A 26,059-nucleotide genomic window follows, 5' to 3' on the forward strand; every position below is an offset into this window, starting at 1 on the left:
CTGACCAAGAAAATAGTTGGCCAGCTACGATACATTCTCAAGTTTAAACCTGTATAGTATCTTAAAGTTTATTTCTATAGTGTAAATTCTGTCATTTTAAACAACTTGTAGTAAATGCATTTGAGTCTGCTCAATACCAGATCCAGGAAACACTGAGTACAAACTTAGAAAACTGAGTTCAAACTCAGAAAACTGAGTTTAAACAATTGTTATTCATATCTATTTGGAGTAAAAACTTTTTTTGTTTTAGCTTTTTACCCCACTCATTTAGTATCTGCTCAATGCTGAGTTTAAACATTTTAAACTTTATAAATCATGCGCAAAAGTATATACTCAATTTTATTCATATCACCCATTATCTCTTAAGTATTTTCTTGTAAAATTGGGTTTGTGAAACATAACATAGGTACCTTTTATGTGTAAAAAAAAACATGTGAATTGTATTTAAGACATTTGTATATTTCACTTATACTTTTACAGTGAAACCTCATTATAAAGTACCTCACTGTAAAGATTATCAGGTCAAAACAAGATGTTTTACATTTAATAACAGTTCAGTATAAAGTACTTTCATTATTAAGTTCTAAAAAGGTGCATTTTTTTCAAGTATGTTGAAATGAGATTTCACTGTACAAACAAAAAAAATCAATGTTTGGTGTTAGAAGTTGAATTTCACGATATATCACTTGAAAAATAAAACAAAATATTCAATAGTTCAGTTAATGATAAAACTGAACAATAAAGTACACACTGATGACTCACACTGGAACTTCACAATAATTATAACAAAAATAACAATGAAAAATCTGCGAAGAGTCTTACAGTTTTCTTACTCTCTACTTTATTCATTATTCCCCTCTACCTCTCCCACTCCATCATTGATGACCTCACTTCCGAGCTTTGTACTTTTCATTATGCTCTTATGATTCATTACCTCAACTTACCCTAACAGCTATAAAAATGTTTCACTTGAATAAAATGGTTTTTCATCTGTTTGTTTGTGCAGCATGATGTGTAGTAATAACAATAACGTTTGTGCTGAACTTTGAGATTACAATTTAATGCTTGCCCTTATATTTGTTAATGATCAACTTGCATCTCCAAGCTCACAATTTTATAGTTTCTTAATTAGGGTTTAAGGCATCTCCTGGATCAAAAAAAAATATTTAAGATCACAATTCATATAAAAGGTTGGTTTTTATATTGCTTGGCTCCCTGCAAAGAGATATGGATTCAATTTGTGGCAGAGTAAAATAATGTAATAATGTTTAATGGCAAAAAGGCACTTGTTTCCTTAATTGCGTCCTAGGGTGACAGTGAAAACCATAAAGAAATAAACCTGGTAATTTCATTAGTGGTAAACTTGCCAGACATTGCTGTAAGCTGAAGAGTTCATAAGATAGCCTTGCAACTACATGTGTGTTCATTCACTGATCCAGTTCATAAATTCTCATTTAATTTTCTCATACATTCTTAATGTTTATGGGATATCAAACTCAAAATTTTAATTAGTTAATTTGTAAGAAAAATATCTTCAAAAATATGAGAACTTTTTTAAAAAAAAGGTTTGTCATGCAATTAAATTATATTTATCATTCAGATCTTGTTGAAGCTAAACATGATTTACTATGTACTTAATTTAAAGTATGTTATTAGAGTAATTTTGCTGTGAATAGTATATGGCATATCTTTCATGACTAATGTTGTATCCTTGGAGTTCTGCAGACGGCCCGAAGTAAGAGAGAGGCAGTTGTTTTGGGTGTGTCACAGGTATGAGAGCCAGGGGTCCGAAGGCCGCCAGCCGCCCCTGGCCACCAAGTCGTGTGACGACATCTTCGCGGGGCAGCTGAGTGGCAGTCCCTTCACCTGGCAGGACGCCACTCGCAGTGCAGAGCACCTGTGCCCCGATGCCACCCATGCACGGTCAGTGGTGTTCCGAGGCTGCCCAGCATCTTGCTGATGCAGCCAGTGCAGATCTGCCAACTCTTCGCTATTTTCAGTATTAGGCCCTAAGATGTACCATTTGTACTATTATACTAATTTTTTTTATAGTTTTGTCTTTATTTCAAGTATTTCAAAATTTTTTATTTTTCTGTAAAATTTTAATATTCTGTGCAACCAATAATTAGATATATCCAGATTCTTTTTGAATATACAAGTATAGGAACTTACAAAGATAATATAATAACTACCTGACATTATATGTATTTGCAGTTGTTAGCTGTACTTAAGCAGCATCTAGTTTTAGGATAGTAGTGTACACTGTACACAATATTTTGTTTTTACCCCTGCCTTATATTGATACTTCTTGAAAACACTCAATATGATGTTTGTTCAACCTCAAAATATTCTAAATTTTTGGAATATGTAGTATTATGTAAGCCTTAACTCCAGGATATTTTAATGTACATGTTTTTCTGGGTATATCTGAGGGCAGGGCAGCTTGGTCTGGCATGCATCAAACAGCAAGCCATGTATTGTGAGCGGCGGAAGGTGATTTTGTAAGCGGCAGTGATACAGAGACTGGTATTATAGTTTGTCCGCTCTCAGTAGGACTGTCGTGAGGCGTGACAGACAGACGTACGCAGTTAGTCGTATCTCAAATGACATAAAGATAAAGAAAGCTGGACTCTCATGCTTGTGTTGATGTGCAGTGTTGTTGGAGAAGAAGAGGGGAAGAAGAGGGGAAGTGAAGGAGGAAGGGAAGTGGTGTCTGGTTGGCTGGCTAGCTGGCAGGAGGGAGGTTAAGCCACGCCTCTGCCTCTCTCCCCCCCTGCTGCAGCGCTGCCTCTCCCGCCTGCGGACTCGCTGCCTCTCTCTCCCTCCTGCCGCGTCGCTGCCTCCCCCACCCTCCCTCATTAGAACAAAGACGCACGACTTGCCAGTCGTTCTGCCAGCTGTTTCATTTAATCAAAATTTAATTGGCGTTTAAATCAGTTGTGGCGGTATTTCATTTTGCTTTTGTTAAATGTTAGTTTTTCATACCTGAAAAAAAGAAAAATCAATTTTTTCCTCCAAATTCGCGTATAGGCGTTTTGGAGTCGAAAATTTGGAAAAAAAAAAGGGGGCCTTTACGCAAGTAAATACGGTACATGTCTTAATTTCTGTACTTAAAAATCATGAATAGTTCTGAAAGGTTTGTTTTTTCTCATGAATTTTGTAAGGGTACATATATTTAGGCTTCTGTACACCTTAACAGAAGCACTGAAACGTTATTTATTTACGTTGGGAAGCCCATTCCAGTGCTGTATATGACTGTTTACATTTTTAAATTCCTTGGTTTTGCAGCTATTTTGGAACGTGGCAGCGGGATGTTTCAAACTTTCAATGGAATCTTTGAGGCGTCCGGCTCGTGGCATAATGGGATCTGGGGCAATTGAAGACAAGCGTTCGGTCCAGTGGCTTTGGAAGGGTCTCCTGTGTATCGGGGAGGTGGAATTTTGACCCATAAAGTGCAGATTTTATTGCAGCTAGTGATTTACTGCATCGTTATGGCTGCTAAATGTTGTCGTTCTTTTGTGCACATTTATGAAGATGGACTTTGCCAAAATGTAAAAATATGTGTGTTTAAGCATTTTGGTATTGTCTGTCAACGTCCAGATGAGGCCATTTTTCATTTACCATGGACTAGGCCTATAAATTCCAGTGACATAATCTAGTATAAAGGGCCTAAAATCACACACAGACCATTGAAAAAGTTGTAATATAAAATTTACGTACGTTAAAATACTTTTCTGTATTTTACAATAAGTTGAACTACATACATAAATAGGCATTAATACCAGCTCAGTGGTTTGCAAAGATGACTGTGCTAACAGAGTAAATTAAAGTAATATTCCCAGAGATACTTAAGCACATAAACTATTAATTATCATTGGTATCGTGTTTAATTCACTCTTAAAATTAAGAATTCGGGGGACATTTGGAGTAGTATGGCATCGTACAGGCAACTTAACTGGATTGGCATGTTTGTCATACAGTAATTTGCTATTTTTTTGTTACTGATTATTCATAATTTTTTCCTTAATTATTGATGTGGTTAAATCATACAATTTATTGTCAACCTAAATACTATTACACTATTGTCTTTGTATGGCATATGTTCTTCGACTTATTATTTTAGCCTTTTCAAGTATTGTAAGTTTCTGTGTACATATTTGGGTTGAAGAGTGATGTTAATACGCATGTGATTAAGTTCATAATATTATTAAGTTGATTACCTTCAATACCTTTAAAAAATAATAGTTTCATCACAATTTTCTGTTATTGCATACAATTTGAATTTTGTCCTGAATAATTCAAAGAAAAATGCTCATAATAATGCTGTAATTTCTGGGAGGTCACATTTTATTGTTTTTTCAATAGAAGAGGAAAGGAGACTGTTTACAACATTAAGACTTAATGTCTGACAAAGGAATTAACCATCTGACCATAAAAAATGTTTAATCTTTAATCCCGTTATCTGTTCCATCGACTCTACTCTGCAAACAACCAGGTAGCAAGCGGCTGCGAGTGGGGAATGTTCAGTTACTGGTCGGCCCGTGCAAATATCAGTTTTTTAGTTCAAATTGAATATGAATACGAATACCAATATCAAATAATTCTCAATTACAAATATCAAATTCAAATAGGTAGTAAGAATGAGGATTATAATACCATTAAACAAGGGGGGTTGTCTGTTAAGTTGGTTTACGGACGATAATTTTACATGATAACGTCATAAGAAAACATTGATGAAAAATTGCATACTTTTTAATTTTCAAATATTAGTTACAGTTTTTGCAAATTTAATTTAAATATTTTGTTTGTATATAATCACAAACAATTAGTTAAAAAGCCCGCCTTAACCTGTTTGATATTATAGAAGATTTTCTCACACGGTGGTAGGCCGGTTCTTGCACGCTCGGCTCAGGCGGAACGTGACAATGAGTCATGCTTTTTCGTGCGTGCAGCCGGTGTTCATCGATTTATAAGATGTTATCACGTCAAAAATTTTTTCCACACCATTTAACATCTCCTGGAAAATTAGACAAATAATAGGTACTAAAGTGAAAGGGTCGATATATTAGGTCAACTACAATAATTATATGGAAAATGTTTGTTACAATATTTAAATTATGAAATAAAAAATTTTGTTTTTAATTACGCAGCTAACCTAACTTAACCTAACCTAACTTAACCTACCCTAACCTAACTTAACCTATCCTTACTTAACCAAACCTAACTTAACTTAACCAACATAATCCCTTCATTTCCTATTCGTCTTATTTCCAGAACCTGCTACTGTAAATGTTGATGGAGAAAATTTTAGTGAACCGCAAAATACCATGAGATCCATTGCAATCAATTGCATGAAAAACCTGAACTTTTTTTTTAAATGCTGTATTTACAATTAGCAGCCAGGTAAATTTTATTTTAGTTCAACAATATTACAAACACAATTTCTGCTAGTTTCATCTGGAATCTTGAACAATTATGTTTTTTTTGAAAATATTTTTTTTGAGTCACAACATTTGTTTCCTCAGAGATACATAACAGCAAGTAAGCTGCTACTAAGTCACATGTTGTTAGATCGTTTCTGACTATCGATTTGTTTTTTGTTGAAACTATGACGTTTACTTCTTTTAATGACCATCACATTGGAGTGTTTTTGTTTTGTCGTGTTTTAATACATTGTTGTGCATATTTATTTTTTTACCACTTCTGGTGCGTGTGGCCAAATGAATGTGAATAATATTTTGTTTTTGTGTTTGAAACGAAGGAAAAAAATACCATCTTTTGAATTGTTCATGCGATTTTTTCGTTACAGATTAGCCAGACAGTAGTAAAAAAAATTTGATTACTTCTTACATGTTTAAAACGTAATCTATTGTTCCTATTTTTGATTATGACTTCCCAGTAAAACATCAAAAACTCACAAATGACTTAATCTCGACAGTGAACGAATATTCTATTTCGAAGTGCGAAGTGTTAGTATTTGAGATTGAAACAAATACAAATAGTTTTTATTCATATTTGTATTCAAAAATTTGAATATTTGCATAGACCTAATTACTGGTCAGTCTAGTGATGTCACAATCCACTTTTATAGATAGGTAGTCTTATTAATTTTTAGGTAAAATGAATATGAATGGGGATAAGGAATACAAGTCTCAATTATGTGACATTCAGATGATGTAAGAGGTGGGAGTGGCTTTTTTTATGTAATCATTTTGGTATTTTTGTCATGGTGACATCAAGTGGGCAATTATCGGACGTTGCTGCTTTTTAGAACAGAAAAAAAAATTTGGAAAACATAGTTTTCACACACTATACACGTCTCTAAAGTTACTCCCAAGAGGTGGTTGCATAATTCTGACTTGTTTGTGAAAAAAATAAAATTTTATATCTTACATTACTATCAATACCTGTGCTTTTATGTTGCCTTCACCATTCATTGTTTAGCCGCAATAAGTAGGAATATATGTTTTCCATATACAAGAGGTGTTCCTGAATTAACTATGAAATGAAGGTTTCTTAATTCCTACTGGCTTGTGATAAAAATAACAGTTTATAGCTTACTACAATACGTATGTATTCAAGCAATCACAGACAATCATTGTTTATGTTTATCTGTTTGGGTTTTTTAAAATCTTTTTTGGAGAACTTTAGTCAATGTAGGTGGTGTTGTAATAATGAAGTTTGTTTAAATAATGACTGTAGGAATTGTATTACAAAACATTTGTTTTATTACATTGTGTTTAAAGTACGTACTATTTTGAGTCACATTGTAATGATGGAGTCTAATTGGAGCTTAAAATTTGAATTGAATTCTTATCGTTCATTTTTTGTGAGAATTACGTGCTATGCAATGAAGTAGCTGACACATTGAATTGTGCAGTCTTTCCAGGAAATTCTTTGATTACAGCCGTAGTATATTCTGTGTTTGTTGTGGCTGGTGTATCCAAGCTTATCCCTGGATCCTGAGGGCTTGATCCTGTGGTAAATGATGCTTGCTGTTTTAGTTCAGTACGTCGAAAGATCCTGATGGCATGATCCTGTAGTACAAGATTCTTGCTTATAGATCCTGTGGTACAAAATGCTTATAGTTCAGTATGTTGGAAGATCCTGCACATAAAAGAATTGCGATATAAGAAAGAATCATGACTGTAGGTTGAAAAACCAAAAATATCTTATTCTACTTACCGTATTTACTCGTGTATAGCGCGCCCTCGTGTATAGCGCGCACCACGATTTTTGCTACAAATTCCAAAGAAAAATTTTTTTTTCCCCGTAAATAAATTGTACTAACATTTTGTGGTACCTGTTAAGTAATTACGTATGAAACAAATGATAATTTAAATTGATGTGTGGTGATGTGTCAGGAAAATACTTAAATTCTGCTGTGTAGACGGAAGATAATGAAGCGCTGTATCGTCACAACTGGTACGTGGACGGGAGGAAGGGAGGCAGGCAGGAATGTGACACGGAGGACTAGATGACTCACCGGTAGCAGCTGCGACGAAGCGAAGGAAGTGGGAGGGGGGACTGGTGTCAACATTCTCTCTCTCTCTCTCTCACTTTTATTTTACTAGCTGCGTTGGCTTTCTGTAGAGGGGGAGGTCTAAAAATAAACAAGAGACCTGCGAGCTTGCGCGTGCGTGTGCGTGTGCGTGTGTGTGTGTGTGTGTGAAAGAGAGGCCTTGTTGCTTGTGCGTATGTGTGGGGGGGCTGGCCAGAAACGTCACCCGTCACCCGGCAGTTAACGACTTCCACTCCTCCCCGCCTCATCTACTCACTTTTTTTTTCCGTGTATAGCGCGCATCCTTATTTTTTTCCTTTACTTGAGGGGAAAAAAGGGCGGGCTATACACGAGTATATACGGTACTATCATAGTTCATTATTAGAAGACAAATTTTTTTTTTCGTGTACAGTTTAAAATGCTACTAATTTGCAGCTTTTTTATCTGATAAAAATTAATTGGGTGACTTCATATAAAAATGTTCAATAAGTATTTACTAGATCAGAAAAGACCCTCCGCGAGATGCTTTTTGAAGCTAATGTGAAAACTTAAAGATATGTGTGTGTTTGAACTCACTGCGAATGCTGTTGCTGCTGTTGGATGCACGTAAGAGGTCAATGCTTGGATGGTTCCGTGAGTGGTAATATTGCTTGGTGGCAGGTGCGCCACCCTACCGGCAGGCGAGGCCACCCGGAGCGAAGGCCACATCCACCAGATCACTCGCATGCAGGCAACCACCACTGCCCCGCTCACCACCAGGTGGGTGCATGCACTTTGTAATCACTCTGTGTGTCTGCTCACTCAAGAGATAGTTTCTTTGATTATTTTACCAATAACTTGGTGTTTTTTTTAAAATGAGACTGGAATGTAACCATAGTTGACTGTTTATGACTGATTTGATCAATTAAAGTGTTTTTGGATGGTTTTAAAGCTATAAAAATCTCAATAAACTTTGTTTTTATTTACAGAATTGTGGAAACTAAGATTTAAGGCATTGATGAATTTGTAGCCTTTACTAAGCACTGAAATGGATGATGAAGAAACTAAAACATTAACATCACGTGAAAATCCTTATATAATTATTACACTACATTGTAAGCAAATTAAAAGTAATATTTCTTATGACTATCATTGAAAAACAATTTATATAGTAAATGTCCCTGGTGAGTGGTGCTTTGTGGCCAGTGGACTTCTAGCTGATTCGTAGAAAGGGTGAGGTATGGGAAGAGTAAATGAGTAGTGACAGAGTGCCGCTGGTGGAAAAAAGATATGTCATAATAAGATGCTTGTGAGTGACAGAGAAAGAGGATGTTGGGATGGTTGGGCAGGGGGGAGGGACAACTGTTAACTGTCTTTACATGAGCAGACCAAAGATACAGTTGCCAACATGTATTCTGTTTCTAAAATGGAGCGCAAGAATTTTCTTTTGATGTTTCCTGAGCAGCTGAACAGCCAGAGGTGCTTGCATCTGCTCGATAATTGGAAGTGCCAAGGTTTGATACCCAAAAGGGGTGAGTGGGGTAATATACGTAAATAGGCTCCTCTGCAACTAAGCTTGTCTTCATTAAAGTTGGAGACGTTAACAAGACCTGTAAATAATCTAATCAACATATCTCCATTTTATCACAAGGTGTTCTTCCTGCTTGATAATTGTACACATTTTAAAAACATAATTAAATTTTTAAGAGCTTAACTTATTCACTGGTTTGGTTATGCATATTATAAAGCTAAGTAATTTACTGATTTTCTTTTGGTTGCAGAAATATTATAGACTATTAGTCAAAGTGTTAAGTATTCAATCAAAATAACTTATCAGTTATTAAACAAGAAAACAAACTTTGTAACATCATATAACTTTCATTACAAAGGATTTGTAGTTTTATAAATTAACCTTATCTTAAATTTGCAAATGTATGTTAATAATTTGTGCCTTTGAATTTTTAAAACAAATAATTCATATTTGTATATATATGTGTAGATGTATATATATATATATATATATATATATATATATATATATATATATATGTGTATATATATATATACATATACACACATATATACATGCATACACACACACACCTATATACACATACACACACACATATATATATAGCAGGGCCCCCACATGGCCGGTGCTACCGTTGCTATGGCAACGGGGCCCATGGGTCTAGGGGGCCTGCGAAAGAAAGAAAAAAAACTTAAAACAAAAAAGTAGACAATTAAACAGTAAGGCCTAAATTTAGTTACCGATGAAATATTACGCCAGAGTAATATTACGTATTCGGAATATGCTGTGCGTACAGAACGTGTCAGAATCTACAACTGTGAGTAACAAAACCACCACCAATTGACGTGACACCATGTTGACAGTGCAGAACACTTACACTCATTTATTTGCCATTATTCAAAATCAATTTACGTTGACAATCGAAACACTGACTTAAAACTAGTTATATATGTTTTAAAAATAATTGTGGAAAGGTTAAAAAAATATAACTAAAACAATATATATAAAGGAAAAAACATTTTTTTATCTCTGTTAGAAAATAAAAGGGGGGTGGGGGTCATAATGACTTCTAGCAACGGGGCCCACAGAATTATGTGGGGGTCTGATATATAGGCATATACATATTATGTGATTATCTTATTTTTTGTAATTTTAGGTTTGTGATTACCATTGGATTATACTGCAAAGTTTTTTTTTATTAATTTTTATTTTTTATTTAAAAACTATGTTTATGTGATACATTGGTGCACTCTTCTACTGTAGAAAATTTTAAAATATATAAAATTAAAAAGTATGAGCATTATTAAAAATACTAAAATGTCCACTGATTGACTTATCTTGCACTATATGTATATGGATTGTTAATTTTTTTTTGTTGTGTTTCGCCCTCAACGTGGTGTTGTGCCGTGGATGTGTGTGTGTGTCCACTTGCAGTTTGTGATGTGTGCCTCTAGGCTCCGGCTGATTACGTTCCTGAAGAAGCTGTCCCCGAGACCTAGGCGGTTGACCAGCAAGGTGCTCCGAGCTCAGAACGTGTTCCCCTGGGTGGTGATGGAGCTGGCGGGGCGGAGGAGTGAGCAACAGGCCGTGGGATTGGCCGGGCGCTGCCACTCCGAGGACTCGACTGCGTCTGACAGAAGCTTCGCGGTGGCCGTGAGGATCAACAGACAGCGCAAGCAGCAGGCGCTAGCGTCTGCCCTCCAAGCTAAGGTGTTGTCTCCATGACAGTCGTGCTCAGGGCTAGTGCTGTGCAGTTAAGGTTTTTCGATGGGTCCTTGTTGAAGCAGCAGGGTGAGGAATTTGGATTCTGGAAAATTTTGGGTGGGTAAAGAAGTCCACTAGAATGAGTTGTCATTTTTATTTACCACTATTTATTTCAATAATAAAAATGCAAAAAGTTACATAATTACCGTAGACGCAACATATCTCCGAGCCTGGGTGACGGTTAGAAAATCGGTGTGTGTATGTGAGTCACGACATTGGGGAAGGCAGACGGCGCGACAACGAACGATAATGCATAACTTGATAACAGGGGCTACACGCTACTGCACAGAGTGAAAACGTAGTCCTTCGTTAAAATCCGACGAATACGTTCGTTAACCCATCCGTGGTACTTACTAAACGTTTTCGTTTACAGTTTGGATCTGAGGTTTGTGTGCATGTAGTGTATCGCTTTTGTTCAGAGCCAGTGTTACATATGTAGTGCAGTACTTCAGTAAAGTACAACTTTATACATAAAATGCCTCCAGTGTTGTCAAAAGTTAAGAGTAAAAACTGCACTCGCAGGCACGGGAAATCATCTATAACGTTCTGCAGTTTATGGAAAATTAAGCGCGATTGCAGGAACCCTACATTTCACTAGAGAGAGCACAGCTGAGAACAGCTAAGGCGACGGGTGTGTCTCGCACGACTGTACAAACAATTAAAAGGGAGGCTAAGAGGAATGAAGCTGGTGAAGGAACATCTTTCGAGACGCCCAACAAGAAGCGAAAGAAAAAATGTAAACACGAACTTGACACCTTTGATGAAGCTGTGGTACGACGTACTGTGTACAATTTTTACTTACTTGAAAAACGTGTGCCGACTGTCGAAACTGTACGACGTAAACTAAAGAATGACATAAATTACCAAGGTAGCAATACAACCTTAAGGACGACTTTGAAGAAGCTAGGATTCAGGTGGCAGAAAACCAAATCGCAGCGCTTACTTTTAATAGAAAAATCAGATTTTCGGCAAACACGTATAGAATATCTCAAGAGTATGCATCAATATAGAAACGATGAACGCACAATTATATACAGTAGAATCCCGCTGATGCGACCCCTCACGGTTTCCAGAAAAACGGACTTATAAACGAAATGGTCGCAATAGAGAATTCGGGCCAATTTTACCCCCCCCCCAATTATAAAGTGAATTTGCGTCACGCGAGTTCGGCTATACTAGCCGGCTGGTTGTTATTTTCGTTCAAAACATGGCGAAGGAACTTGTGTGGATCAGGTAGAAAACATTCGGCTATAAACGAAAGATATAAGAACAATGCTATCCTGATATGCTGTGACATGTTTTTGGTAGGGATGTGCGAAAGTGACTTTATCCACACGAAATGAAAGTGAAAGAAAATTTATCAAGTTTCGCGAAAGTGAAACGAAAATGAATTTTTCTATGAGATAAATATATTCTTAACGAAAGTTAAGCGAAATTTTTTAATTAACAAAGAAAAAAAGTGCCCAAAATTTGCTCTTCAGTAATAAATTCTATTACATAAATCATTTTGGTACCTTTTGATGTATATATAAATATTTCTATTTAAAAAATCAACATCCGCCCTAGACCACACAACACAGCCCCATGTCACTCGTAAATTTCAAGAATCAATCCAGATCTTTCAGCGCACAGACTATTTCCTTTACAGTCGTAATGTCGCAGTCTATGATAATATATTTATCACGTGCATGGTACTGATGAAAAAATACGTGAATACTGCGGAACGGCCGCCATCTTGCACCACTGTCACACATGGCTAGCTCAGGAAGCTGTAAACCAGGCAAGGGACATGGTCAAAACAAAACATAACAAATGGTTGCTGCCAAGTGGTCATTACATGCAGTGACTTGTTGACCTTTTTGTCTAATTGGCTGTATATTATGAGGATTTTATATGCCAGTCAGAGTATGTAAAATTTAAATAAAGCAGACGACAATGTTTTTGTTTGGCTGTGCGCGAATAAAAGTAGGTACGTTCTTTGTTTATGTGTATACGGTAAATACTAAATAGTGTACTAACAGGTCTGGAATGTATGTTTTACGAATATAGTACCTACACTACTGTTTGAAAGCAAATGAATCAGGTAATTTTTCAAATATTGCATGGTTTTGTTTTGATACCTAGGCCTACTGTAATCACGGTTGAATTTTGTTTACTTTATCTGCCATGTTTGTTCAAATTATGATTTTACCGTATTTTCATTAACGTGAGTTTTTTTCATCACCACGTAAATTAATCTTAATGGAAATCTTTTTTCTAATTAATGTCTTCATATGATTTGCATATGTTATTACATTATTAGTAGAGACACGGAAATTTCGCGAATCGCGATATCGCGAAATAACACCGCAATTTACCTTAATTCGCGACAAAACACCGAAATCGCACAGCATCGAGAAATAAAACTGATAATAATGAATTAGACCACCCATGCAAGACATTGCGAAAAACAAGTAAACACGACGTTGACGGCACATCGCCATTTTTCTAAGTTTCAACATGGCCGCTTTGTAGTAATGAAAGTAAATAATGATTTACAGTATTCCCGTCACGTAATCATTACAATTTGAAACGAAAGCAGTAATTGCAATCATAAACTAATTAAAAAGAGAAAAATGTACCTGAGCATCAACACAAAGTTAATAAAAAATACCGGCGATGTTTTCAACACAATATAGCTGCCATGATTTTCAACCCGCTGTATTTACACATTAATCTTGTAGAGAAATATAAAATTTTAATTCTTCCTTTCATGTTGAACAGTTAACAACCTCATGCTTTCAACTACGTTTGACTGGCTTGGCAACCTACTCGTTAGAGCTGTAGGTGTAGCAAACCGTATGTATTCGGTACTGACTGAGTAACGGGTGCGCCATCTAGTATCGAGTAACGAAACGTTACACACGGCTGGATTTCGTTACTCGCATTTTTCGTATGTTTTACGCATGCGCGCGCATATTCGATGAATTTACGTTACAAAGAACGATGTTTGTTTATTAAGTATAATATGGAAATTTGTCGTCCAAGTTTTTTACTGTTTATAAGAAAGTATTTTTTACAAATTAGAAATATGTATGTTTTTGTTATTTATTATCGCGTATTTTCACGTTTTTTGTTGTTTTTATCTTAAAAGAGATAATATAATAAAACCGCTCTAATGAGATTTAATTGTTTCTTGGTTAACAAAAACTGTTAATTATCAAATATTGTTAATTGTTTATATTCTATTTATTATTATTTACGTGACGTCATACTGTACGCGTATGCAATACGACTCGATTCGTTGCTGCAACATAACATTGCATGTTATGCGGTATCAGAAGTAACGAGTAACGTAGCGACACGATAGTAACGAGTACTAATTGTTATAGTAACGAATGCATACGGGTACACTTTTTTTCGTTACTTTTACACCTCTACTACTCGTAAACATGAACACATGGCACTACGCCGATTGATAAGCAAAATCAGTGACCTTTAACTGCCGTAACTACACTTCTCAGCAAATGCAATACGACCGCAGAGCAAGTGAATACGGCGTCAACAGGAAAAAGAACAGCAGCAAGAAATATTAAAAGAATACTAAGTTGAGACATGCCGTGCCGAGGCAGCGCGCTAGGCGACACCGGGCCGTGCCGAGGCAGCGTGCTAGGCGACACCGGGCCGTGCCGAGGCAGCGCGCTAGGCGACACCGGGCCGTGCCGAGGCAGCGCGCTAGGCGGCACCGGGCCGTGCCGAGCTGTTTCAAGCCTACAATTTTTATTTGCCAATAGTGTTGACTTTAGAGTGCAGTATACGAGTATACGACGTGCCACTATTATTTAGCCAAGCAAAACTTGTAGGTCATAAAACCATTCTCAAAAGTTAAAGTAAACATGAAAAACCAAAACAGCGAAATAAAACCGAAATTTGATTTTTTCAAAACGAAATTAAGGAAAAATAAAACCATTTTTACGGGACTCTAATTATTAGTAATAACAAGCAAATCATATGAAGACATTACAGTAGAATCTCAGTGCTAAGTACTTACAGGTACCTCAAGTTTTTGTACTTAGCACTGAAACATGCATACATATCTTTACAAAGAGAAAAAAAATATATAAAAAAAAATAGCTACAGGAGAGCCGCAATGCCATATGTATTCGCAACTGCGACTTGCTTTTTTCCCCGTGTCTAGTTCTCTGAGTATATCCACTTTTTCCTTAAGCGTGAATTGCTTTCGTTTCTTTTTATCTCCAGGATCATTCATATTCTAGCACAAATACAATGCGGTGTTTAAATAACGTAACCTGAAAAAAAACTCAACAATAACAATAAACAATCCTGGCACAGACATCAAACAGTATTTTTAGCGTAGCATAACACTTTTGTCTAAATAATTAATACTTCTCTCAAACCTCCGTCTTTCGATGTATCGAATGGTGTTGTGTTGCTCACGTCGCATACTACGTACGGTATAATCTATGGTTGTGCGCTCAACTGTTTGTTAACTTTGTTTTGAGAATTTAGAGGTTAGAAAATACGTTGCGGTGGTATTTGTGTATCTTTGTTCTACTACATTAATCATTTAGCTGGAAATGTATTTACCAGTTTAAGTAAATTTTGGTGTAGTAATGCCACGCTACTAGTAGAATTTATACGTTATAGTGAAAATGATTCTTTAAACTGAAACCGTTTTGCATGGCGAAGATACGATTTTTGGCGGGGACTTAAAAAAAATTCGTTAAGTGAAATATACTTTATAATAAGGAACGTTATTGTACCGGTATTATACTGTACATTTTTATTAAATTACGATTTCTTTTTCAACTAGAACAAACGAACTTCGGTAAGCTATTGAACTTTCGTTTGGCTCGAAATATTTCGCTAAAAACGAACTTCGACAGATGAAATTCTTACCGAAATCGAAAATGAAAGTAGCAAAATTTCGATTTCGGTATCGGTATACCGAACATTCGCACAACCCTAGTTTTTGGAGTAGATAATCACAGCGACAGACCGACAGGATGCGCTCCCGCCCTTGCCGTCTGCGATGTTTATTTTGACAGCTCAAGCAATTATCTTTTCCACGTCCCTTCACAGCGTAAAAAAAAAAAAGAAAAAAACACGTGTGAACGGGTAAATGAGGGGAAGGAGAGCGGAACTGCTGGCTGCGCACGCATCTACTCGCCAGTCGCCACTGTCTGGTGGCGGCGCGCGCGCGTATGTGCGCGTGCGAGGCTGGCGACCAGAAGCATCGTTAGCTAGCGAGAGTGTGACGGTAAATGTAGACCTTGAACTTGCACTTCCGCTTACTGCAGGGCTCGCTCTCTTTTATCTCTGTTGTCTCCCCCTCCCACAAATATATTGGCTGGCAGGTCTCGCCCTCTTCACCTTCTTTATCTTATCTCTCACGCACACTTGAAGCACCTAATACAAATACAAATTTTTCAATTGCAAATTGCTGCCTTCCTTCTGTACTGCATTTATAATTTCTTCTCTCTTTTTAAGAATCGTGAAGAGAGTAGACTTCGGAATGCCATATTTCTGTGCTATCTTCGTCTTGGAAATTGTTTTCTTATCCACTTGCTGTATAATCTCATAATTTTTCATTAGCGACAAGCTGGCTCGCTTTATACTCATTTTCACGAATCCACGAGTCCGTGAAAATTGAAAAACGAGTCACAATCGTCAAACGGGACCGGGACCGGGACGGCAATAGACGCGCGCGTAGATGCTATCAGGTGATGCGCGCAGTTTACCGGTATTGGCTAGCTTGGACAGTCTAGAGGGGTGGTATCTATTTTTAGCCGTCTTTTGTATGCCTGCCTGCTTACAGTACAGCGCTCGCCAAGTTAATGTGAACACACAGCGCCCAACAAAGTGTAGCAGACTTGTTTTTCAGCCGATTTTACTCAAATTTTCGACTTTATCTGCTCATATTTTTCACGGTTTCTCAAAAAACGGTCGTATAAACGGAATGGACGCATCAGAGGGGGGTCGCATCGACGGGATTCTACTGTACATGGATGAGTCGTACATATTGTCGTCTCAAGTAAAAAATAAAATGTGGAGTGACATGTCCTCAAATGGTTTACTAGTGCCAGTCGCGAAGGGTCAAAGATTAATAATGATTCACGCAGGTGGCGAAAAAGGTTTTATCCCAAATGCTCTTGCAATGTAGAAGTCGCACCAGGCAACGGGGGATTATTACAAAAACATGAATAATGATAATTATGAAAAATGGCTCACCGAATAATTATGTAATACCAAATCTTCCTTCAAACAGTGTTGTTGTGATAGATAATGCTCCCTATTACAATGTAAAAATAAATAAAAAGCCTACCTCTAGCTCGACAAAATTGGAAATGCAGCAGTGGTTAAGTAAGGAGAATATTTCCTTTACTAGCGAAATGCTCAAACCAAACTTGTATAACCTCATAAAGAAGCACAAACCTTCGCAAGTGCAGTACTCGGCAGACAGACTATTGGTAAATAGTGGCCACACATTACTTCGTCTGCCCCCTTATCATCCGGATTTGAATCCGATAGAAAGTACGTATATGGGCTAAAGTTAAAGGAGAAGTCGCTTCAAGATATGTTACTTGCAATTTGGCAAATGTAAAAAAACTTTGCGAGGAGATGTTTAACTGAATGGGTTCAGAAGATTGGATACCGATTTGCAATCACGTCAAGACACTCGAGAACAAATACTGGGATAAGGATGTGCGTTTTGACATTGAAATTGATAAAGTGATTTTTTAGTTAGGAGATGTAATCAGTGACAGCAGAGATGTTTACACATCAGACTCTTCAGATGGAACAGTCAGTGGCGTTGAAGAACTGAGGTAGTGCTTGGAACGTCAGTTGTAAGTGGTCAATGTTTTCTGCTTTTCTCTACCTGCTGTGCAAGGTCACCGTATCTGCTTATACCCCCTCCTCATCCACCCGACCCCCCATACGTGTTGCAGTCCCTACTCCTCATGTGTGACGTAGCTCAAGCTCGGAGTTATATTGCGCCTAGTGTAGCTCTTATTAACTTTATCTCTAGTTATGCACTCATTTTAGTTATTTACGATGGCCACGTAACTAGTTTTGAAAATATATGTATAGTATATAAAAACTAGTGGTGCACCGATATGACTTTACCGATTACCGATTATGAGAGCAATAATCGGCAGATACCGATTCAGTTACCGATTATAATGAACAAATTTTTTTAAGTGTAATAATGCACACAAATTTTTTTATTCCCATTTGAATTTAATAACAAGATTAGGTAAAATTGAGAATACAGTTAAAATAACAGTAGTGGTGCACCGATATGACTTTACCGATTACCGATTCGATTACCGATTATGAGAGCAATAATCGGCAGATACCGATTCAGTTACCGATTATAATGAAGAAATTTTTTTTTAAGTGTAATAATGCACACAAATATTTGTTATTGTAAACAACTTGAACTAGTCTAATAATAGTAATTTACAATGGGTAAGTTTTTGTTGCAGAAAACTAGCATTATTATCGACTATCACATAAGGTTGCATCAAGAAATTACAGTTTAGCAATGTAAACATGCTGCTTTATTTTGTTCACTTGAGTTTATAGAAAAATGTTTCCACACTTCATTTTTTTCCTCCCTACTCGCCATCTCACTATAATTATATAAAAATGACTAAGAACCAATTCTAGCACATGTGATTTTATTTATGTTAACTGTATATATAAAATTATAAATACTTTTTCACTTTTCACGTCACATACAAATAACACAACAACGGATAATGTTACCAAAGACGCCCATAACGAGTTGGTAAAATGCAGTGATAAACTATAAAAGGTATCGGGACCACAATATTGAACAACTACTACGACTCGAAAAGATTGATTGTCATAGAATCCACTGCATCTGTTCGTGGTATTTTGATTGCGTGACATCTATTTTACGTCTCTGGCTATAGGTAATGAACAAGGCCACTAAACAAACAAAAGACGAAACGTAAATAAACGTGTAGGAAAAATGTATTTTTTATTGTTCGAGGCAATGAGATTTATTAAACTTAACGAAATATCTGTAATTATGATATGACGGAGTTAGATGAATTTTGTAATATATACAAATATTACGGTATGTCGTCCTAAAATCTGTAACAAAATATTACACGGTAAAAACCTACTTAATTACGCCGGGACGTAAATAATCGGCAAAGTAATCGTTAAAATAATCGCCGATTACGATTAATCGGGAAGTACCCATTATCGCCGATTACGATTCATCGGTATCCGCATCGGTGCACCACTAAATAACAGTGTAAAAATATATAAAATACACTATTAAGTCATTGCAAAGTGTAAATTAAAATTAACTTCTAGTCATATTTGTTATTGTAAACAACTTGAACTACAGTTAATAATTGTAATTTACAATGGGTAAGTTTTTGTTGCGGAAAACTAGCATTATTATCGACTATCACATAAGGTTGCATCGAGAAATTACCGTTTAGCAATGTAAACATTGACGCGTGCCCGCCCTTCCTATATTAAATATCACGTTACTTTACGTGATAATTAAACCCAAAAATAGTTTTAATAAATTCAGAAGCAATTCAGGGAAAAATGTATTTCGGCAATAGGCCTACTCACGTAATATGCGGCGACGAATCTGTGCGACGTCGTAGGTTATAAACAAAACAACGAACAATAGAATAATTCATTAAAGCAACCAACCATCTTCGCCCTTTATTTTTCACGTCGCTATAACCAGACATATTAATGCACTTCAGAATATAATAGTAAATACTAAATATGGACGAGTTGTGTAAACAAATGTATATTTTTCTCTTGCCACAGCTAAACATGTACATTGTGACGCCATCTTGTGAACGGCGATCTACCAACTGTATTTATATTTTATAAAAGTATAAATTTAACTAATTAAGTTGTGAAAGAAAGTTTAAATACTTTTTAATACCTAGGATTGAATATGTATGTATGTACATATAATTATTCATGCCACATTTATCTTTTCTTTTTAATTATTGATATCTAGTTTATACTTCCACCACCAGGGCAGGGAAATTTCGGCGAGATTCGTGCGCGCGCATCTCATCCCTTCCAAAGAGGAGTTAGTTCGCCCCTCCCTTTCTTTTCTTCGTTCCCGCGCATTTCTCCCTATATAAAGGCGAGGTCATCCACCTGAAGTCAGTTGATCGGCCTGTTATGACGCAATAACTGAGTGGACTGTATACGAAAATAAATAGCGATGCCATTAAAACGAAACAAATTAACAGTGAGGCTACACCATTGTACTACTCACCGCCATGATGATAATATAACTGACTTCCAGCCGGAAGTCCAGGGCTGCCAACTATTGGCAGAGGAAGCTTGCGCATGGTTGCCACTACACAGCAGCGCGGGAAATACAAACTTGAAGTGTCTCTTATATGTTGAGGTCTAACCAATGTTGTTAGCACAAATTACCAGCACTAATACGGTCTGAACATTAATGTTACTAACACAAATTATATACACTAATACACAGTCTGAACATTCCGCCCACCTTGAAATGTCATTTCAACACAATGGTAGAGGACAGAGCTTGACCACTGGGCGTTTGAGAGATCCAGTGGTGGTGCGCACAGTAGCCACTTGTGTCACATCATCCTTTCCAGGGTGAAGGTCCTGGATACGCCCCAGGCGCCACTGTAGAGGTGGTGATCTCTCATCCTTGAGCAACACAAGCTGATGGGGTACAAGAGGCGTTGCGGGTTTGTGCCACTTATTTCGCTGTTGCAAAGTGTGCAAATAGTCTCTGTGCCAACGATGCCAGAAATCCTGCTGTAACCGCTCCACAAGCTGCCAACGATTTAGATGATTTAGTGGAACACACTGGAGATCAGGCTCTGGCAATGCTACCAATGGTTCCAATGTCAAGAAATGACCAGGAGTCAATGCGTTGACGTCATTGGGGTCGCTGCTCAATGGACACAACGGCCGGGAATTCAAGGTGGCTTCCACTTGGACCAGTACACTGTACAACTCTTCATATGTCAACACCTGCTCACCAATCACTTTCTGAAGATGGGTTTTGAACGACTTGACTCCAGCCTCCCAGAGGCCTCCGAAGTGAGGAGCAGCAGGTGGGTTGAAGTGCCATGTAATACCGAGCTGAGACACGACATCTGTGATGGCTTGTTGATGAACAGGTGACGACACTAGCTGTTGAACTTCCTTGAGGTGATTGTGTGCTCCAACAAAGTTTGTGCCACAATCTGAGTAAATGTCTGAAGATCTCCCTCGTCTACCAATGAAGCGCTTGTAAGCAGCAAGAAATGCCTCGGTGGATAAATCAGAGGCAAGTTCAACGTGAACGGCTTTGGTAGCACAGCATACAAAAATGCAAAGGTAAGCCTTCAGGATGGGTGCCCTGCGCAATCTAGCAAGTTTGATGGGAAATGGTCCAGCATAGTCGACTCCTGACTTAGCGAAGGGCTTGATCTGCTGAACCCTCATGGCTGGAAGATCTCCCATCTTGGGTTGAGCAAAGGAGGGCCTTTGCCTGAAGCAGCGCAAGCAAGTACGCAGTAAACGAGTAATGGCATCCTTGTCACCCAAGATCCAAAACTGTTCTCTCAGAATACCCCTGAGTATCTGAACTCCTGGATGGTTATTTTTGTCGTGATAATGGCGTATGATGAGATCAGTCAGAGGATCGGATTTTGGCAGAAGCACCGGATGCTTGTGCTCGAATGGAATTGTAGCTTGAGGCAGTCTGCCGCCCACCCTAATCAATCCATGATCATCCAAAAGGGGTACTAACTTTCGAATCCGGGAAGAAGTGCAACGAGCTCTTCTGAGAGCATCAATGTCTTTCTGGAATGAGCTAGATTGTGTGCGAAGCAGCCAAAGCCTTAACGCATGATCCAATTCCAAGGGTGTAAGGCTCCCAAATACGCGTGCTGAGTGGGAAGTACGCACATTGTGAACAAAACGCAGCATAAATGCTGTGACCCTCAACAACTTGGTAAGACGGCTGAATCTGGTCACCAGCTGTTCTATGTCATGATTATGGGTCATGGCTTCCAACGTCACAACCTTGTGTTCCAGAAGGACTGGGTCCGCTTCAACAGCATGTTGGGATTTTAAAGGCCAATACTGAGTTTGTTCTTGTAACCATACTGGCCCTGTCCACCACAAGTGGTGGTTTAGCAACTGAGTAGGTAGGAGGCCACGGGAGGCACAGTCCGCCGGATTGTGCTCGGATGGTACATGTCGCCACCAGGATGAGGATGTCAGGTCTTGAAGCTCACTTACTCGGTTGGCCACGAAGGTTTTCAGCTGGTGTGGGGAGGAGTTGATCCAGGCCAAAACGACTTGAGAGTCCGTCCATGCTGTAACTGATGACAAACTAAACTCCTTTTGATAAGTTGTAACGACACGTTTGAGCAGGCGCGCCAGCAATAAGGCACCACACAACTCCAGGCGAGGCAAAGACTGGACCTTGACTGGTGCTATTTTCGACTTTCCGATTAGCAAATGGGTGTTGATTTTGTTGTTCGATTCTATGATACGTAAGTACACCACAGCAGCAAAGCCGGTCTCAGAACTATCCAAAAAACCATGGATTTCATAAACACACCCCTCAGACCCTTGTATGTGACGAGGAATAGCAAGAGCTGTGAGGCAAGGGAGCTCCTGTTTGAATTTCTGCCAACGGTCTGCCAGTTCAGATGGATGATCAGCGTCCCAGTCAATAGTTTGCAGCCAGAGAATCTGCAGCAGATGTTTGGCGAACATTAACAGAGGGCAAAGCCAACCAAGTGGGTCAAATATTCTAGCAATCGTTGAAAGGATGGTTCTTTTTGTGGCATGGTTGGAACTTTCTTCAATCTTGTACGCAAATGTATCTGACCCTGGACTCCACTGCAGTCCTAAGACTTTGATAATAGCCTGACAATCAGGATCAAAGCTCAACATCTGGGGTGTTTCAACATCTTCATGTGGAAGCCAGTCCAGAAGTGCGGGGTGATTGCTCATGAATTTCCGTAGTTTAAAGCCACCTTTGGCAAGACAAGAAAGAAGTTCCCTTTGAACATCCAGTGCTGAATCAATGGAACTCGATCCTGTGACCACATCGTCCACATAAATGTCAGATAACAGGACTTTAGATGCGAGAGGAAAGGCTGCAGCCTCATCCCTAGCCAGCTGCTGTATTGTACGAAGAGCTAGGTAGGGGGCTGCAGATACTCCATAAGTAACTGTTCTCAAGCGAAAGTCTTCAACAGGATCAGTGTCACAGGACCGCCAGACAATGCGTTGGTAATCCTGGTGCATTTGATGGATAGAAATTTGTCGGTACATCTGTTTTATGTCCGCAGTGAATACTATCGCATGTGACCGAAAGCCAAGCAAAACATCAATTATTTCTCTCTGTAGTTTGGGACCAGTAAGCAGGCAGTCATTCAATGACCTTCCAGTAGAGCCCTTAGCGGAGGCATCAAACACCACACGTAACTTGGTGGTCGAACTGTCAGGTTTAACTACAGCGTGGTGAGGAATGTAGTATGCTGGAACTGAATGAATTTGTTCTGGAGGAACCTTCTCCATGTGTCCTGCAACCAGATAGTCCTTCATGAAATCCGAGTACATTGCTGATACATCTGGGTTCCCTTTAAGGCGCCTCTCCAAACCAAGCAGGCGATTTATGGCTTGAGCATGAGTGTCTCCCAACTCAGGGGATGTGTCGAATGGCAAACATACACTGTAGCGCCCATCCTCCATGCGCTTGTGAGATTCAACAAACATTCACTCACAACGCATATCTTCAGGTGAATGATGCTTAATGGTGGGGTACTCCTCAACTTCCCAGAATTTCTTCATGACTTCTCCCAATGGAGGGGAGGAACAGAACAAAGAGACTGTGAAGGATTGTGAGTCCGCAGGAGCTGGTTTAGAGGGTACCCTTCCCATCAAGATCCAGCCAAACACTGAATCTAAAGCAACAGGGGGGCCTTCCATGCTGCCACCCGTAACCAATAGGGGAAACACATCTGCCCCGATAAGCAGGTCGATGGGGCCAGGCGCATCAAATGAGGGATCCGCCAACTTTAAGCTAGAGACTGCCTTGCGGACACTGGGCGACACCATTATGCTGGGTAAATTACCAGTTATACGTGGAAGAATAAAGACATCAATAGCAAACTGAGGACCAGTGCTACCAACTGGCATAACTACAACTGAAGCACTGGCCTTGGCAACGTTCACCTGAGTGCCTGATAACCCACTGACTGGCACTTGGGTTCTCTCACGATGTAGCCGCAACTTCTGCATGCAGTGCTCAGTAAGGAAACTAGCCTGACTTGCTGTGTCCAACAAGGCCCTAACAACACATGGATTACCTGCAGCATCTAAAATCTGCACCTGAGCTGTTGACAACAGAACAGTGTGATCAGCTCTCGCAACAGCTGACGTGACTGAGGAGACTGCGGATACAGTTTCTCCAGAAGACGTTTGGTCTGCATCCGAAACTTGTGCTACTTTGTCATGAACATGATCATTTACAAAATGCAATAAGGTGTGATGTCTATTACCACATTTATGACACGAGAAAGTAGACGAGCAATTTTTCGAAAGGTGTGTTTTACCAAGGCAGTTTAAACACAACTTCTCTTTCTTCACGACAGCAAAACGATCCTGAGGGTTCAGTTTATGAAAGTCGGGGCACTGGTGCAACATATGAGATGCACTGCACATACAGCAAGACTGCGTTGAAGTAAGGAGAGCATTTGTACGATACTGAGATTGAGTCGGGTATTTCTGCTTAAAGGGCTGTCTCCCCAAAGTGTTAGTACGAGATGTACCACTGACTACTTCCTGGGCCCTACAGTGTTTTTCCAGAAATGCACAAAAGGAATTAATGTTGGGAAACTCACGACCTAATGTCATCTCCCACTCTACTCGAAGCTTAGAGTCTAGGCGCTTGCTCAGTATAGGGAGCAGGATCATGTCCCAATGGTTTACCGGGGCCTGCAATGCCTTAAGTGCTGATATATTTTCAGAAATGACTGTCAACAGCCGCCGTAAAGAACTTGGTGAGTCTACAGAGGCTGCAGGTGCCTGTAGTAGGGCCTCAACATGTGCCGACACAATCAAACGTTTGTTCTCATAGCGTTCCGTGAGCAAGTTCCAAGCTACTTTAAAGTTTGCCTCTGACAAAGGTAGCGACTGAATCATCCCAAGCGGATTGCCCACGAGAGCACCCTTCAGGTATGCCAACTTTTCTACAGATGACAAAGCAGTGTTGTCCGAAACTAATGTGGAAAACAAATTGGAGAAATTCGACCACTGCTGCGGGGTTCCGTCAAAGCTGGGAAGTGTGATTTTCGGTAATGCAACATTTAACTTACGGAGTTCTGAAGCACTGCCTTCAGGCCCGGGTGATAACCCAGGCTTCGTGTTCACAGAGTCGACGACGGCCATGACTGTGTAATACTGCTCTTCAAAGTCTACCAAACGTCGCTGATGCTGTTCACTGTTGAAATTCTTCCTTTTGTCCGACGAAGCTTCCACCTCGATGAAATCCGCTTCATAGGAGCGCTTCACTTCCGGCAAGTCACGCACACTGGCAAGAAGCAATGGCACCTTGGTCGCGTCACTCGCTGCCGCTTTTGCTAAGTCACACGCACGTTTCACCCGTCCCTCGGCTAATTGCAGCCGCAAACCCAACGCTTTAAGTTCACTCATGCTGAAGCTATTTACGAGATTTCCTGCTATAACCTCAAACTTGCTTACGCGAACACGCGGTAATTAATGCACGAACCAAAAAAAGTTACTCCGTTCGTGCAGCAAGGTACAACACAATCCGACCAACGTACAAGGGCTAATAGTCATTTCACTGCCCGTAACGTATTTCACTGAACAAAGGCGGTCCCGGACACAATAAGCAATATTCACGCACGTGTCACGTATCACAAACAAATCTCGAAAACCGGCAATTTTAACACCAGAACTATCCGGCCTAGATGGACCAAAATGTTATGACGCGATAACTGAGTGGACTGTATACGAAAATAAATAGCGATGCCATTAAAACGAAACAAATTAACAGTGAGGCTACACCATTGTACTACTCACCGCCATGATGATAATGCCTTCCAGCCGGAAGTCCAGGGCTGCCAACTATTGGCAGAGGAAGCTTGCGCATGGTTGCCACTACACAGCAGCGCGGGAAATACAAACTTGAAGTGTCTCTTATATGTTGAGGTCTAACCAATGTTGTTAGCACAAATTACCAGCACTAATAC

At 39.0% G+C, this 26,059-nt stretch overlaps 1 protein-coding gene across 10 annotated transcripts in view; it reads left to right on the forward strand.

Moving 5' to 3' along the window:
• LOC134530939 (uncharacterized) overlaps positions 1–26,059 on the forward strand; it is a 34,879-nt gene that overhangs the window by 4,988 nt on the left and 3,832 nt on the right. For all 10 annotated transcript variants that reach the window (XM_063366266.1, XM_063366270.1, XM_063366264.1 and 7 more), the window contains 3 exons: positions 1,771–1,923; positions 8,162–8,260; positions 10,466–10,721. In XM_063366266.1, the coding sequence (XP_063222336.1) occupies positions 1,771–1,923; positions 8,162–8,260; positions 10,466–10,721 (508 nt within the window). The remainder of the gene's footprint in view (positions 1–1,770; positions 1,924–8,161; positions 8,261–10,465; positions 10,722–26,059) is intronic.

Source organism: Bacillus rossius, chromosome 3 (assembly GCF_032445375.1).
Source record: "Bacillus rossius redtenbacheri isolate Brsri chromosome 3, Brsri_v3, whole genome shotgun sequence".
Lineage (NCBI taxonomy): Eukaryota > Metazoa > Arthropoda > Insecta > Phasmatodea > Bacillidae > Bacillus > Bacillus rossius.